The sequence below is a fragment of the Egretta garzetta genome, unplaced genomic scaffold (genome assembly GCF_000687185.1).
Source record: "Egretta garzetta isolate BGI_Z169 unplaced genomic scaffold, ASM68718v1 scaffold502, whole genome shotgun sequence".
NCBI classification, from domain to species: Eukaryota; Metazoa; Chordata; class Aves; order Pelecaniformes; family Ardeidae; genus Egretta; species Egretta garzetta.
In genome coordinates, this window is record NW_009258809.1 from 580,999 (window position 1) to 598,800 (window position 17,802).

General features: G+C 35.8%; 1 protein-coding gene across 6 annotated transcripts in view; it reads right to left on the reverse strand.

Moving 5' to 3' along the window:
• Positions 1 to 17,802, reverse strand: part of MON2 (MON2 homolog, regulator of endosome-to-Golgi trafficking) — a 67,909-nt gene that overhangs the window by 41,065 nt on the left and 9,042 nt on the right. For all 6 annotated transcript variants that reach the window (XR_004841309.1, XM_035889361.1, XM_035889363.1 and 3 more), the window contains exons 6-20: positions 17,026 to 17,151; positions 16,084 to 16,278; positions 15,224 to 15,348; positions 14,680 to 14,819; positions 12,225 to 12,378; positions 9,401 to 9,633; positions 8,137 to 8,218; positions 7,236 to 7,417; positions 5,923 to 6,035; positions 5,208 to 5,312; positions 4,873 to 4,953; positions 4,711 to 4,784; positions 4,542 to 4,632; positions 3,122 to 3,223; positions 776 to 886 (exon numbers count right to left, since the gene is read on the reverse strand). Coding sequence is in view for 5 of the 6 variants with exons in the window: in XM_035889361.1 (XP_035745254.1) it covers positions 776 to 886; positions 3,122 to 3,223; positions 4,542 to 4,632; positions 4,711 to 4,784; positions 4,873 to 4,953; positions 5,208 to 5,312; positions 5,923 to 6,035; positions 7,236 to 7,417; positions 8,137 to 8,218; positions 9,401 to 9,633; positions 12,225 to 12,378; positions 14,680 to 14,819; positions 15,224 to 15,348; positions 16,084 to 16,278; positions 17,026 to 17,151 (1,914 nt within the window). In the remaining variant the exon portion in view is untranslated. The remainder of the gene's footprint in view (positions 1 to 775; positions 887 to 3,121; positions 3,224 to 4,541; positions 4,633 to 4,710; positions 4,785 to 4,872; positions 4,954 to 5,207; positions 5,313 to 5,922; positions 6,036 to 7,235; positions 7,418 to 8,136; positions 8,219 to 9,400; positions 9,634 to 12,224; positions 12,379 to 14,679; positions 14,820 to 15,223; positions 15,349 to 16,083; positions 16,279 to 17,025; positions 17,152 to 17,802) is intronic.

A 17,802-nucleotide genomic window follows, 5' to 3' on the forward strand; every position in this document is an offset into this window, starting at 1 on the left:
ATTAAATGAATTCAGTAACCCATTCACTAGATGCTCAAATCCAGTGTCAGACTGGCCTTTCTAAAAAAACCTGTTTATAAATGATCCCACCAGGAAATTACATTTTCTTTTTTTTCCTCCCCACCTGTTCTCCAGTTGCATAAAAACCATCATGCAACTTTATGCTCACCCAGCAGGGCTAGACTTGGCTTCCTAACAACTTTTTTTTTCCTCCCCACCTGTTCTCCAGGTCCCTGAGCAAGTAGCAGCATGCTGTCACAGTTGCATAAAAACCATCATGCAACTTTATGTTCACCCAGCAGGGCTAGACTTGGCTTCCTAACAAAGAGACCTTTAAAAAAACTATCCGTTGAATCTCAGTAAAAATAGTAGAAGATTTTATTAGTAAATGTTCTGAATAGCTGTGATTTAGAAGGTTAGGCAATACATTTTTTTCCTGCCACCACATCACATGTATACTTCTAAATATTCTGGAATTGTTTTGCACTCATAAGGGTGATCCATAATTTGTTCTAACAAATGGACATAATATGCAAGCATCACCACTCTTTGTTAAGTATTTGAAAAAGGAAGTTCATTAGAATGTATGAGGTGATTCTCAATAGTTACACCTGAATGTTACAGCTGTAGGCTTTATAAACTCAATAGTAAAGTTATTTTATGAATGCCTCCTATTCACTGAACTGTAGAAAACTTCCTCTAGGGAAGATTTTGATTTCTGTTCATTTTAAGTTCCAGAAAAGGAGGAAAGCAGCTGCTCTTAAACTTACTTTACCTGATTTTGAGATAATGGAGGATCATGGCTGAATGTCAGTCCTGCTTTAATGAGAGAAGTTAAAGCTTCTGCTCCCCATTCTCTCATTCTGGAGTTTGGATGCTGACAGACCTGAAAACAACGTTTTGTTTAAAGTCACTTTTATTTAACCAAGATTTGAATATATGTAATATATATACACACACACATAACATGGATATTTTAATTATATTAGAATTTACATACAATATTATAATAATTTTTTACAACAATACAACAAATCTCTAAGTAATAAAATTAGGTTTAATAGTAAAAAAAATTATTATCTTTTGGACAGACATACCTTCTGAATAAGGAAGCAACAGGAAGCAGTGAAAGACACAGAAAGAAACATAATGAAAACCACAGTTCAAGCCAGTATATTTTCCAAAATGAATATACTAACTGTTAATTCAGATAATGATTGATTAAGAAGCACCAAACAACTCTTAAAAGAATGCCTGAAACTCTCAAGTTTAACTTAGCCTTAAGCTACTGTAAATTCAAAGTTTCATCTTTCACACACTGCTTAACATAATCAAGTGAGGAAGCATGACAGTAGCCAACACAGAAAGCATCTGCTCTTCTGTACTCTCAAATACAAAAAGTAGCTACATAGTGAATGTACAATAAGCCTTACACTCCATTATTTCAAAAACTTGAGAAAACAATAGCGAACACTATTTCAAGCTTAAGTTTCAAACGTGTGTCTTCATTTCTCTTTGTCTCCTAATTATGTAAATCTAATAGTTTTGCTAATTGCTTTTTTTAGAACAGAATAATTAAAAACATTGTGCAAATCCATTGCATAGGTAGCTAGTATGAACTGTACTCGCATACCTGATACATTACCCTCAAACAAAGAAGGTAAGTCTAGTTTCATTGACCTCTACATAATTATTTCCACCCACCCTTCCAGCCCTAGCTCAGATGGTGTGAGAATCCAGAATCAAAGTCAAAGGCAGGATCATAAGGAAGGCTTATGGTTTTGGTTGGTAGACCATTCCCTTATCAGCCACTAGCAAAACTGAAAAGGAGGACGTTGCAGAAGAGCCAGCTTAATGTTAAAAAATGCAGACAAGAAATAGTTACCCTCCTGAATTATTTATATTTTTGTTACCTTATATAAAAAAAGAGAGAATTTAAACTACTTCATGATGCTCTGAATCTGACCAGATAATCAGTTCCAGAAACAGAGAACAAATTCTTCCCTCAGGTTGCATTTAATTGAATTTGAAGCTGGTGTTTTATCCTTCCTTACTGTACCTCGATGAACTTAGGTTTAAAAGGAAATAAGGCAGTACTTTAAAAGAAATTGAAATAGACTGTGTATTTCCTACAAATACCCACAATGGATAACAGACTGCTTGCTAGATGGAAACACAGAGTCTCAAGATGTGGATGGTGAATGCTATTGTCTTGGAGGGGGAAAAAAGACAAGAGAAAGAGATGCCTGTGCTTTAAGTCTTTGAAACCCTAAGTAACCAAATTTCTTCTCCTAGATAGAAGATTATGTGGAGATGACCTCCATAAATAAGGTTAGAGATGGCCAATCCTTGATATTCTTTGAAATAATCCACTCACTCTAAGGAAGTGTCTGATACTTTCTGGAAAACTTTCTCCGTTACCCACTTTAAATCAAACCCTGTTCTTCCATTTCACTCCTCACATATCTGTGTAGAGAATTAAAACTTTATAATTACATTCCATCACCTGCTCTTAGTTTCAGACTCAAAATTTAAGATTTTTTTTCCTTGATGGAGCATATTTTTCATGTTGAAGTGAAAACACTTATGAAATTGGAATAGGATTATGACACCTATTTTTGTATTTGTACAGTATTCTCTTAAAGGGACCATTCAAAATGTTAGGTTAAACATTTTTAAAACAAACAAACCCTTTGTTAGTAAACCTAAAGGCTTCAATCTATCCCGTAAGGACACAAAACCATATCTTAAAATCTTCCTAGATATTTGTACTATGTGAATCCAAAATGAAACCTATTTGTGTTACCTTAATTATAACACATATATGAAGTACAATAAATTGATCATTTTAAACACTGCCGTGTTTAAAACTTATGAAGACTGACAGCACCATAAAGACAAAGTCAATAAGAGATACTAAAATATTGGCATTTAAATACATAAATTCACTTTTAAAATGAAATTGTGATGCATTTAAGTTGCAAAAACAAAGTGCATAAACCAAAACATGTAAATACAATTTTGAATTTTTTAAAAAAATAACACTTTAAAAATGCATTTCCACAGGATCTTTGTTAATAACAACTAAGTTCCAGTACAACTGATAAAAGCAATTAGTTACCTCCAGCAGATGACCGGTAAGAGGTCTCCAAAGAATCTCAATCCTGTGCATGTTAACTAGTCCTGTTTCCAGTAATTTAGCAACAGCAAAAAGCGATGGTTCCTTAATAAAACAGAATTTGAACACATGACTTTGAGATAACTCAGATAACGCCAGAGCTTGTTCTACATTATAATTTATAAATTAAGGTGCAACTAATCTCATTTAAGTACTGTGCTTTGTAGGCTATGTACGCTGTCACAACAGTTTAGGTAGCATGGCTGAGAAGTTTCCACAGGATCTGCAATACTTCATCAGAAGCCACAAGGGGGTAGCAACAGCATAGCATGAAGAATACTTCTTTCATAATTGTACATATCGTTTTCTCCAAGTTTGATAATAACCAGAGCACTGATATTCCTTTCAAAACTCTCATTTTTATATAGTCCTCCCTCCAACCAGTTTTATAACATATTTTACTAGCAAAATAGCCTTTTTCCCATCACAACTTTAAAGTTAAAATTATATATGAACAAACAATATAGAATATTTCATTTTAAAATCCCCTTGTGCTTTATCTTCCATCGGCTTCATAAATGCCCTGCAGGAATATGATAAATTCCCATTAATCAAATACATATGCAAATATTTGTGATAAACTACTTTTTTTTTTTTACATCAACATACAGTCAAAATGACTGTTGTGCTAGAATTACTCTCTGTTCCCATTTCTGCTGATCTTTTATTCTCATTTTCAACTGATTTTAAACACAAACTTTGCTAATTTTGAAGCATTCTCTGTTGCTGTAATTGTCAAATATTATAAAGCATATTTTCTGTCATCATTATCTCTAGTGTAATAGATCTAGAAAAAATGTTTAGAAACTCTCCTCTGGGATTATATTATGACTAGGAGAACATACACTCAATTGTATTCAATCACCAGGTCTTTAACCTTTCTGGGCTAAAGGCTGTTTACTGAAGCTGGCAGGAATACTATAATTTTTCCAAGTAAATATGAATTATCAGGGTTTTTTAATATCTATGTTGTCAGGCTTTTTCTGAAATGTATTATAAAAGAAAACTGAAATGAAAATGAGCACCTCACAGAACATACTGTGCTATTCAGAAGCCCTAACCTCTGAAATTATAAGGGCTTTTAAAGTTTTATCCACCCATAATCTGATTAATGGAAACACATGACATTCCTTAGTTAACAAAAAACACAGCAGGAACGCAATGAGAATGCTCAGAGAATTTAGTAACTGTATGAACCATTACAGACAACACATTCTCTGGTTCATAATTTGTTTTTTTACTCTAGAGTATTGAATGTATTATTGTCTTAATATTAGAAATAGTTAGCTTAAAGGATAAATACACAAGTCTTCTGCCTATTTCACAAAAACATCTAAAAAGAAAGTAAGAACTCTTTTTATACCTTATTGTTTCCATAGGCCATATCCATGGCTTCCAGAGACAAGGAGCAAAGGGCATTTATTAAGTGATGTAAAGACACATCATCAAGGTACCTGAAAAATAACAGCTATCACAACACTGCCAAGTTTGATATACACACATTATTTTAATTATAAGATAAGGTTTCTTACTGTGAGCTTTCAAAAAGCCTTGAAAGTATGTTGGATATAACTGGCAGATCTGTCATAACTGCTGTAGTCAGAACCTTGGAAAAAAAGACAGAAATGTTTATTATAGATTGCAATAGAAAATACTGCATAATCATTAACTGTAAAATGAACAATCATGCTTACTGTGCTGGGCCCTTCTACAGCTCTTCCAGGCTTTAATGCACCCCCAACACCAGGCTTCAGTCCCAGAATCCATACAAGATGCTGAAATATAAAAGGATCATTTTCAGCAGAAAAGCCTTTTCAGGCAGAGAGGAAACTAACATTGTACTTGAGCTAGCCAGCAGCCTTCCAGCAAAACAGAATTCAAGGGAAATGCTACAGTACTTAATCAAGGCAATTCAAAGCACACCATGAATAGAATCAAAGCTTCTTCTATTGCTCTTATAAAAACTCAAAACAAAATTATGGCAAAAAAGCAAGGCATAAAAGCAAGGCATAAATATTTCCTATTATACCTGAAGAGTAGCCAGGACAAGTTGCCACGATGTACCAAGAACAGCTCCATGGCAGTGAGCTAAGTTGAGTAATGTCCTCATACACTGGATATTTTTTGAAGTCAGCTAAAAAAAAAGAACAAACAAAACCAAACCACCACATAATTTTTATTGTCTACAATAACAGTGTTTCTAGAAAACTTGCAATTTTTTACTAAATAGCTTAAAGATTACATTTTGTTTGCACTAGTGCCATGTATCTTTTTTTAGAGAAGTAGTTCAGTATCTCTCCTTGTTCTTTCAGTCTTATCTTGCTGGGGCTGAGTATGATTTGATCACTGCTCTCTCCTCCCAGTTGCATGTTATTATCAAAGACACAAGTTCAAGTACTTCAGCTTTAAGTGCATCTTCTCCACAAAATCAGAGTCTATCTTAAAAAAAGCCATGTAAGTGAACCTTCACACACAGGCACATAACAGAGCTAAGACCTCGGAGTTTTCAAACAGAATGGATGGGAGCTGCTGAGCTAAGAGTCAGATAAAAAACAACAGTAAGTGTTCTTTACAGTTAGAGAACTTTGCTGCCCAGGGCTGTCCAAAATTAAAAGCTTAGAATAGTATTTCAAGATAACCTTTGTTTGTAAGAATGCTGTTTATCTGTTGTCTATTTTCGAGACACATTGAGATGCAGAAAGAAGCAGTTAAGCAGGATGAGATCACTTGCAAGTTGTACTTACCATTACTGTTCCCTGTGGCTGAAGAGCTAAGGGTTGCCCTACTGCTACAACTTGCTGATGAGACTCGCTTGAGGGACTGATCATTTGAACATTCTGTCCCTGAATGGAATATGCTAGAGGAAAATTGAAAGAAAAAAAAATATAAATTTAAAATCCAGTACTTGCAGTAACAACCACCTTCTGGCAAACACAGTCCAGATAATTTTTTCGTAGTATTAGCTTTAAGGTAACTTAACTTTGAGACCTTTAGTTGTATTTAGATTATTATGTCATTGCCTTACGGAGTTAAAGGAGCCAGTAATTACTCCCTCTCACTAACTATTAGATATTGCTTGCAATATATTCATGCATTTTATGTTGAGACTGAAATATCTGTGCTAAGATACGAGCATTAGACTATGTCTCAACTCAGTTATCTGTGGAAATTGTATATAAATGGTATCACTGTGTGCTGCCACTGTACTAGTGCACTCAGAAAAATAAAGGTGTCATAAATGCTATGTTGTGATGTTTTTCCAATACAAGACTTCAGCACACCCATTTTATAACTCACCTGTAAAAAGAAGAGAAATCTATATAAAATAACTTCACTGCTTCATTTCCATAGAGATTCGTGTAGCTCAGTCATGCGTACTACTTCACAGACTTACAATCTAATAATACAATTAGCCTGTGAGCTGGAGTAAAGGTGCTGGTCCTTGTCCCCAGACTACAGTATTTTTGTTTTATATTAAGAGGTCTAATGTTAGATCCATCTGCATATTCTCCAGGTAGTTGCATTTCTTGGAACACAGTAATTCATTTTCAAAATTAGAAGCAGAGTACATTCTCAACTGGCATATCCCATGAAGTACAACACTCTCTCAGGATGTGTGAAGCATTAATTCAACCTCTTCTAAGCTGAACAGAGCCCAGAATTTAAGACCTTCCATTTACGCAGTAAGTACTAGACAACTGTAGAAAAGACTGTAGTGCACCACAAACGCAGGATGTTCTAGCCAACTCTTCAGCATCCGAGTTGCCCAGAGACCTTTTCAGAACTTGAATGCCTTAATTACATATCCCAACAGATCTTTAGGATGACAGATGGATCTCCTTAGAATATGAACTTCTGACATATGCCAAGCATTCAGGAAGTTTTAGGTTGACTAGAATGATACCCTGCAGATGCTGCAAAACTAACCAGTTCTGGAAAGCAGGCAGTCTAGATCCTGTCTGACTGTAGTTGCATATCTTTGCAATCACATCCTGAGAAAATTTGGGTTTAGAGGACAACACATGGAAACACAATTAAGGAAAACCTATATACTTACATTTGCTGGACAGAGCTGCAGTTGTGCTGTTTAATACAGTAAGGGCATAGTGAGGAGGTAAGGATCCTTTGCAAATGGCAGTGATAAAGGCATCCCTTGATGTTACAAGACCCAGTCTTCCACAAAGTGCAGCCATGGTCAATTCTGCTTTTAGAATATTTTCAGTGGCAGCTTCATCAGTGCTGAAAGAGTACACATGATTTAATAAGAATTAATCCATGGCACAGAAGCAGGCAGCTAATCAAAACAGAAAGCAATAAGAAAATATACTTTAAACCTGCCAATACTATAAATACTGAAGAGCAGGCATAACCAATCAACACAATTCTTCAGAACCATTTTCTATACAATTAGTTTTTAGTTCTGAATGACTTGACAAAGAAGACTATGAGGAGGTATTTAACACTAATTTCAGAAAATGGTGCTTGATAATAAAAGACTCTTTGAAAGAGCCAATTAAGTTACCAAAGTTATTACCTAGCAAACAGCTTTTCCACTTCAAAGACTGCATAGTAGTAACAAGTACCGGGACATTATTCAGTCTCTTATCAACAGTAATCAGGACATGGGTAGAATCACTTCAATATGTTGAAACATTCAAAGTAGAAAGGAATAAAAATAATTTAAATCGTTTAAATGCAAGCCTTTGAAAATGTAATTACTTGTTCTATATTAAAATACATGAAAGGTTGATGCTAGACTTCTGGAGATTTCTGTGTCATTTACTCTTTAACAGACCCTCACTCAGTCTAGCCATCACTAACCCACAAACCTGTCTGCTCAGGTGCCATGAACACCGCTCTCTCATACAACTGTTAACTTGATCGGTATCAAAAGTCAGTTCAAAATATAGCTGGGAATATCATCTTTGAAAAATCAAGAGAAATGAAAGACCAAATACCTTGCATCAAGTAGGAGGGATAAAGCAGCCAGAAGACCACACCAACAAGCATTCACCATTTCTTCCCAGACAGCTCTGCTAACTTGAAAGAAATACATATACTTGTTTATAGCAGAAAAACAGTATTTTACTTAATAACTTTCAAACATATCACAAACAAAATGCTTGCTACTGCACCCTTTAAGTGTGTTTTATATATATGTTTACACAGATACATACATGTGTACACACAAACACACTCACACCAGTACCATTTAAACAGTTGCATTTAAAGTAACATTGCTAAAGTAGAAAATGTCACCGAGGCAATGCTTATTCTAAATTACCTGTCAAAAATATTACAAAGGTATCTATAGCTATTTTTAATCTTTGTCGGTAAAAATTATCATTCAGAAGTGCATAAATGTAGGACAAGAAACTCACTGGAATTTTGCAGTGAAGGAAGAATACTCTCCCTTGGAATTTGTAATTCTCCATATTTTTTCCTTTTCGTTGATTTAATCAGGAAAAAATTAAAGGTCTACCACCCCACCACACCATGCTCCAGGCTCTGCCGCTGCTGCCTGCAGCACCATGGAGAGCGCCACGCTCCCGAGCCGCGCCCGGGACAAAGCCCCCTCTTCTCCCTCCTGCCACCAGCTCAGCCCCCCTAAACCCTAAACCCAAGCCCCAAGATATCCCTCCCGCCCCCCAAACCACTCCTGAAAGCCCAGCATTTCTTCACATACACACGCAGACTCCTCACACGTTGCACAAACACAAGCCTCGGTTCCTATTCTGCTTTTAAAGAAGTTCTTCCTTAACGACTGCCATCTTATTTCAAACCTCTCCATTAAAATATCTTTTTGCCTCGTTACTAGAAAGACATTTCTCTTTTAATGCGGTCGTAACTGCCACGTTTCTCAGGTTGTCATGTTGTCTCTTGCAACCTTGGATCTCAGTGGTAAGCAGTATTGAGGACACAGGAGACAGAATACTAGTTCTAGAGAATAGAATGCCTGTTACCTCTCCCTTGCATCCCACATACATACATGTAAACCAGTATTAATACACCATAAGGAAGGAGTCTGTGGCTAAGGTGCTATAGGATAGCAGTACATCAGATATTTTTTTGAGATACTACTGCTGTACAGTTAACAAAAACACCCCCAAAACCCCCACTTCATCAGAAGTTTTAATACACGATTTAGAAACAATAAATTTAAACAACAAAGTGTGAACTATTCCAATCCTGCTTTATGTAAAACTACTGTATTTTATATACCTTGTTCCTGCTCTGATTGGTCAGATATAGACTGCAAGTCTTGATGCTCTGAAGACTGTGCTGGTAATGAAGTTGTCTCTGCTGTGGTTTGACTGACTGTTTCTGCCTCTCCCAGCTCCCCTTCAATCATGGTAGTGATACCACGGACAAGATCCAGTAAACAGTGAAACGCCACGGACATGGCATAGCCTTCAGGAATCGTAGGTGGCTCTACTTTGTCCAGCATTTCCAAACTAAAAAAGTTGAAAGCATAACAAATAAGTGTGTAACAGTACCACTGTGATTAAAAACAGTAATAGAAAACCAAGATTCCAAATAAATGTTAAGTACAAACAGGCCCCAAGTACCATCCTTCAAGATTTATAGCAACTCAAGAAAATAACCTTCTTGGCAAAGTCATTAAGAAAAAAAGTAAATGAGTCACTAAAAACAGTAAACAAAAGGGTAGAAACCCTGATTATGGTATTTAGATCTGCAAATAAATATTTTAAAGTATTAACACATATAAGCAGGCATCACTGAATGAATTATTCTACTTATATTATTATTTTATTTAAAGCCACTGCGACAGAATCTCGTCAGCAAAACACAAGGAACAACAGAGGAAATAGGTCAGAAAGTCATGATAATGTGAATATAGTTATACCAAATTGAGAACAAGTCAGACATTCCATTATTGTTATCTTTGAGCCCATATGACTGGAAAAGCCTGTCATAGCTAGATAATGTATGACAAAACATTCATCACCTACATGCACAGGTAAACAATGGAAGTTATTTGTACAAAGAGGAAATGTCTACATGATTCACTCCTGAAAACCATGCAATTAAACCATCACTGTGCCGGAACTGCAGCCTCACTGCCACTTTTCTTCATATTTTACCTTAAAAGCACATAAAGAACTGCTGAGTTACAAATCCAACAGGAAACAGATTGTAGCTGCCATGCAGCAGTGTCTACACAAGGGGAGACAGTCTGTTACAAAAACTACCTGCTACCCCAACAACCACTATTTCATCATTTGCTCTACAAACTACTCTTAAAAAGGCTAGGCATTCCAGCTACAGTATACCAAAGACACTTTTATACTGTAGTGTCACCACTCTTTTCTGCACAAGGGATTTTCCTTCTCCTAAACATGTAACACTTCAGTTATTACCTCTAATTTCCTGAAGATGGCTGCCTTAGATACCTAGGAGCATAGGCAGTATAGGTAAATCAAATGGTCAACATTTCACCCTCTATCTACAGTAAGCGTGTATATATGTATGACTAATTAAAATTATTAATGGGTTTTATAGTTACAACATACCTGTGAGGTAGAGGTCATGTACTCTCACTTTCAAAGACAGGAAAGCACACTACTGAATAAATGAAGTGAGTTGTTACAGTTACACGGGAATGGCCATGACAAATCTGGAATAGTCCGTCTATTCCTTTGAAAAACACTTACTTTCTCATGTAAAGAGGAAGACAAGGCATATTGGTCTGGGAAGAGACAAGCCCACACTGGCAAAAAGGCCTCTGCTAGCTCTGTATTTGTATCTCCGATTAAATAATTGTGTAAAAGTATAAGATGTGGCCATTGTATGAAAATCTAATGGCAGCAATAGGAGAGAATCAGTGCTAGGATGTGACCCAAATCGACAGTTACAGTTAGTCATCTTCTTACATGCAGGGACTACAGACAAAAGTACAAGATAGGAAAAAAACTGCTGACAAGACATGCTAGCAACAATTCCATGATCTTACACAGAAGAAAAAAAGAATGCAAAAATTACTCAGAGGGAATCATAGTCACTGAAGGGATCAAAAGGTAAGACACAAGCAAGCTCAGAGCAGCACAGGAGAATATGATGGTGGCTGCAATGTCCTTGAGCCAGTTAAGAACAGAAAATAACAAAAAGGAAGAAAAGCAGGGGGCTTTAGTAGCTGGTCAAAGTATGATTAGCTTTCATCCACTTCTGTTAAAAATTTGCATTTCCTGAGAACAGTCAGGTAACCTAAAATAACATTCATGGCGACCACTGGAACAAAAAGTCAAGTCAACACATACATGTTGAACTACTAAAATCTGAGGATGCATTTGTCCCTCTGCATTTCAAAAGCAGATAAAGGAGTTTCCACCTTAAAAAAATATTGAGATACAGGCTATTTGCTGATTTCACTGAGTATTAGTATGCCAAAATTTCACAGGCTGTACAAATAATTTCCAATTTGGAAGAGATTGATCCTCAATGGTCATGACTGACATGAAAAAAACCTCCACTATTTCGAAAGTAATGTAGTATTCACAGCTCTAAACTGAGAAAACAACCTCCATCATACCAAGTCATGATAAAATAATTGGTCATTCTAAGAAGCATTCACAGTCTAACCTTCATACATAGGTCATATACCACAATATCCTGTTCAATAAAACCTGTAAATACAGTAAAGATGGTGTAAGAAAGCTGTTCTTCACTCCCACTGATGTCCCATTTGCTTAATGCCCCTAATGTTTGCCATTACACAACTCAGCAAAAAACAGTCTAAAACTGTTATATTATTGTTAGTGAGGCCTAAAAGTATGGTAGGAAAAAAAAAAATCCAACAGATGCTAAAGCCATAGGGGATATTTGGATCAGAATCCAGAGCATTCAGACAAAATAGTGAAAAATCAGAACACTTCATGGCACCAACAAAAAGAAAATCCATAATATACCTCAATGCCCATGAAATGAAGACCTCAACATACACTAATTAAAAAAAAAATCCTCAAGCCATCAAGTTGGAAATAAAAATATTTGTTACATACATTTTCAAAAAGACAGAAGTACTTACTAGGTAGCTTTAGCACTGCCTTGTACTGTTACATTCAGGATAGGTATCCAAGTGCCTCTGTACTCAAAGGCAGGTAATACAGTTGCACCTCCTCCCATTCCAAGCACTCCTGGGTTCGTTTGTGCTGAGCCAGTATTCCCCGATGCATTGCTTCCTGTTCAGAAAAACAAAGTGATAAAATTAACCGATCTAATTTTAGTTATCAGCAAACATCCTTTTTCTATATTTAATTTTTAAATTGAGAAATACGGATTAATCTGAGAATGCTTGATAATAAAAACCACCACCAACACAAAAAACTATTTTTGAGCTCCCTCTGCTGTCTAAAACATGATGTTATGTGCAAAGTAATTAATTTAAAAGGCACAGTTGATTGATGCCAACTTCCTTACTTTCAGTCAGAATAAAATGTTTCTGTGAAACGTATAGCAGCATTCATAACATTCTATGGAACACCTAAACTTACACGGTTTCGATAAAAGGATATATATTTTAGTGATGTAAAGACTGATATTTTAAAGTTATGGGTTATTTGAATAGTTGCATCTAGAAGTCCGTACTAGGAAAGAAGTTAATCATTCCAAGACAATGATCACCAGAAACTTTAAATATATCAGAAATGCAAAAGCCACATGAAGAAACTCAAAGAGAACCGCAATGTTTGAATCTGTCCCATGCCAAGGTAGAGGAAAACAAACCACATCAGGGAAGAGCTGACAATGTGCCAACCAACAGCTAGGAGGGAACAAATTTTGGTTCCAATTTAAAAAGCAAAAAAGCAGATAAGAGGGCAAGGAATGCTGTATATATACACCTCCTACATATAGAAGGAGGTGTATACTTACTAGGAGTAGGTATCACAAAGTTCAGACTCTCTCTGTACAGACAATGGGGAGAGAAGGGCAGAGTCCCCAAGAAGGTGACTCACAGCACCTAATACATCAGTGTAATAATGGCCATTTTGGTGTGCTTGCTTTTAATATGTAGAGAGACTAAATGATTAATTTAGGCAATATGAATACACACAGAAGCCTATGTATACACTTTAACACAGTAAAGCTTAACAGGTTGAAACAACAAAATCATACTGCTAAATGGAAATAGTTAATCAAACACTGCCACTAGCACATACAGAGTTACACTGGTGTCATTTTCTGTGATCCCATTGAGCAGTCAGACATACACAATTATTTTTATATCAACATCACTCCTTAAAGTGGTAAAAAGGCTTACATTACACCAGTATAATAAAAGCGACACAAAACTTAGGCAGATGCAGCTTTCAACTTCTCCTATGAAACAACCGGCTTGTTGCAAAACTGAGGCTAAAAATCCAACTACAGGTGCGTAAGAGCCTGCTATGACAGGACTATCGTTATAATTAGGAGACTCAGTTTTAAAATTATGCTGCATTGATCTGGTCTTCGAGTATAGCCATAGGAGGAAAACAGGCAGAAAGATAAATGCATGAGAAAGAGACATGATAAACACTCAAGCAGAAAGAAGAAGTGAAAAGGTAAAGGAGAAAAAAAAACTGGAACAAAAAGCCAGAGAAACAGCAGCAACACTAAGGGTATGACCCTACTGCAGTGCTGTTTCCCATGAAGGCAAAATGTAAGTTTTCAGGTGAATGAGTACTTTAGAATGGCTTCTTATATGTGCGTGTTAACACGATTAGAAGTGCTTTTCTGATTTACCTTAAGTGGATTAAACTAACCCAGAAATAACACTAGTAGAAGTGCTCTGCCTGCTTCCGTACAGACAGCTATTGAAGAACAGCTACTGACACAAATTTCTTCACGTTATCAATGCTAACACCAACTTGGAATTCAGACTTCATGAGTGAACCCTGGAAGGTGTGAATCTAAAACCAGGCTTTGTAATGTTTATTAATTTAATAGTAGGTATGATAGATAATAATTCTACTTTGTTTATCTGTTTATTATCTTTTTTAAGAAGTCACGTCAAAAGACACCCTTAGAAATTATTTTTGTGTTGTTTGTTCCTGAGGCATCTGCTTCCAGAACCATGGGAAGAAGCAGAGAACCTTAACTCATACGTAAACACCTGTAAAGGCATTAACAGGAAGACTGTTTCTACTTATAGAAATAAAAATAGACCTAATGAAATGCCAAAACCCTGGCTGTCAGAAATTAGAAATAATTCCCTCAGAAGAGTTGTGAACCAAGGAGCTTGGTCGCTGTAGAAAGCAGATACACATGCAGGAGCACTGCTCTGCTTACTGGGGGCTACATCTTCCCCACAATACAGGTAGATAAAATCTCCTGTTGTACCAGACCTGAAAACATTAGTTTGTCCCACGCTAGCTTTTCACCTCAACGAACACATAAGTACAGTAATGGACAAAGCTAAATATACATACTGAATCAATTCAGAATTTATTATTACAAGAAAATGCTAGAAAATTAAAATTACAGTAAGGACAAGTCTTTACCAGTTTGGCTTGGTGTTGCTGATGTGTTCCCTGTGCTTGGTACAAGAAATAGTGACTGGATGAAGGACCCCAGTGCATTCACAATATCACGGAAAACTTTAGTGGAATGTTGCTTCATATCATATGACTGACAAAATGACCTGGAAAGTATTTTATAAAATGTAACAAATATTTGACAAATTAGGGACTAAAAGCATATTTTAACAGCAACTTCCCCCGCCGCCCCCCCCTCAGACCCCCAACCAACTGTAGACTAAAAGCACATTTTAACTGCAAATATTTAGGTGGATCATAAACTTTAGTTTTAGGTAAATGCTCCTTTGACACTGGTAAGACAGAAAGGGTTTGTAATACTCAAATAATTATAATTCAAGCCCTTCCTGGATAATATGCATTGCCTAATTCTTTATAAAAAATTATCTTGAAGAGTTTATGCATTTAAGTTTGTACATATTTATAATGTTTTAGGAAGCATTTTCCACCAAAGAAAAATAAAACTATTTCTTAAGTTTTATGTGAAAGTGAAACTCAATATATTTAATACCTTAATAGCTGAGGCTGCACACAAAGCCTGTGAATAGATTCTACTGCAACAGCTCTTAGCCATTGTGGTTTGTCTGCATCCAGAAACTTGACCAGCAATGACAGAAAGATTTCACATTCTGTCACCTAAAAGATACAGTTTATAGCCATTACATTAAAAGAAAAAGCCTCCTACAAAATATTTTCCTCCAAAAAACATGTTTCATCTTAGGAGTCCTATCCCAGAATGTTTTGCACAGGATCTAAATAACCCCTTCAACAAGCATTTACTCAAAATTACACAAAAAACATACCTGATGATCATAATATTTTTGCCAAGCTAATACTACATATGTAATCACATTGAAGGAGTTAAATTCTTTACAGACGTTGCAGTAAAGTTCTTGCATGTGCTACAGTAAACAAATTAAATGGAAATCTTCTTTTAGCAAATACCTAAAATTCAGGAGGTAAGAACAGCTGAACACGTGTTTTTATGCACATTCTGTTAACAGCTTTAGCAACACAAGTCAAAAGCCTCTTAGCAATTATTAACAAGGCACAGCAATCAACATTATCTAGAGCTAGGCAAACAACGTAAGAAGATCAAAAGGTTCCCAAAACCTTAACTGAAAAAGTCAGGTACAGAAGAGACAACAGCTAATCTACTCTGAGAATTTATACAAGCCCATGTTTAATAAAATCATACATGTAGAATACATGAAAACACAAATACACATAGGAGGAAAAGAATATTTAGACTTTCTTCCCTCTGTATACACCAACACTTCCCAAGAACTAATTAATACTGTTACTGATCAGAGTACTGGCATATACATAGAAAAACAAAATTGCATGAAGAATATTTGAACATATTCTTACCAGCAAACTGTAAAACTGCTTAATCAAAACAGAAACTACTCTCAGCAGACGCATACAGATGGGGAAGTATGGTTTTTCCACCGGTGCTGGGGAAGATGATGTGCTGGAACCTTGCCTGAATTTGATATTTGGGGAGAAGAGCTTTATAACAAGAGGGCATACCCTTTCTTTAAGAAGAAAACTGAATTCCTGATGCTGAAAAAGAAAACAGAACAAATTATAAGCAGATATTCTTTAATTACTACCAGTAGCTCTGCTTATGCGTCTTATTTACATTTACTGTTATGATCAAGCACTCTGAAGTCATGTAAATCTTGGTATAAATTATATGCTCAGGAAATGAAAAGGAAGAACAGCATACAGCATTGTAAAGCTACCAAAAAACATGATGAAATTACATGGTTGGGTTCATACCATGCACCCCTCTTCTTGTATTCGGCAAATTGAAATTGGCTGCTAATACATCACTTATTATATATGTAATTTTTTAATTTAGTTATTGTCTGCTATAATGTGTTACTGTAGAATCATGGTGCATTTATATGCAATAGAGGTACACCATTTGTTGTCATTTCTGCTGCTTTGCAAGTGGGGTGAAGTTAATGTTTTTGTAGAAATAACAATGTCACAAACTAAGTTACAGAGCTGTCATAAATCATGCAAGGTAAGAAAATGCCTCTTTGGAGGAGATATAAATGGCAAAACAAAAAGTGAAACTGAGTACAATGTGCTCTACGAAGTGCACAAACACAAATGAAGTGTATGTGAATAGAAAAAAATAGACAAAAAGCACACAGTACTTTTCTATCATAAAAACCCAACATGTAAAAGCTGCAAGTCCTTTTGAAAAGCAGTACTCAGACTAAATTAAAGAGTTAATGAAGTGTAAATTTTTCTACACATGTGAACAAAAGCCCTGTTTTCCCTCCAAGAACTACTCACTTGTAAAAACACTTGTGGAAAGTCATTGAGGACTGACTCAAGAAGTTCAAGGCCAAATGTCCGGGTCATTTCTGTCATACCCACAAGCCAGTAGGGAGCATCAGCATTAACTAACTGACAAAGATCCTTAAAAAGAAACACAATAACATTTACATTCTCTGCACAGTCCTGTCACCGGTATAAGTTTTCTGAGTCTACAACAAAATCTACACTCTCTCCCTCCTTTTTAATGAGTAATTTTCCAATTTCAACATAATCTTTCCTCAAATACTTCTTTTACATAAATTACTAATCAAAAAAACTTTGTAAAAGACATTTTAAACTTTTCTGGTATCCTTGTAGCAATTGCCCTCAAAAATATCTCAAGACCAGCGAATTTGCCAAGTCAAGAAGATTTTTATCGGTGTGATGAATACAACTACTACTTTTCATTGCATACTCAACTTTAATATACAATACCAAGCACAAGAAGCAAGACTGAACTATAGTAGCAATGTTTGGCTCACAGAAGAAAGAATCTTAAATTTAATGCAGACATGCATGCATAGCTATTATTTAAGATTTATAGTAAAACATTTTTGTACGCCTCTTTGTCTTAATTTTCCAATCATCCCCCTGGGATACAGAACATCGTTGCCATTTACAATAAATTCACATAAAGACTGAGGCTCTGGTTAAGGACCTTGTCAATATGTCAACAGCAAATTTTTGAAATTTCTTACAGAGATGTGGAAGCACCCAATCATAACTGCAAATGTATAAATATATGCTCCCCAA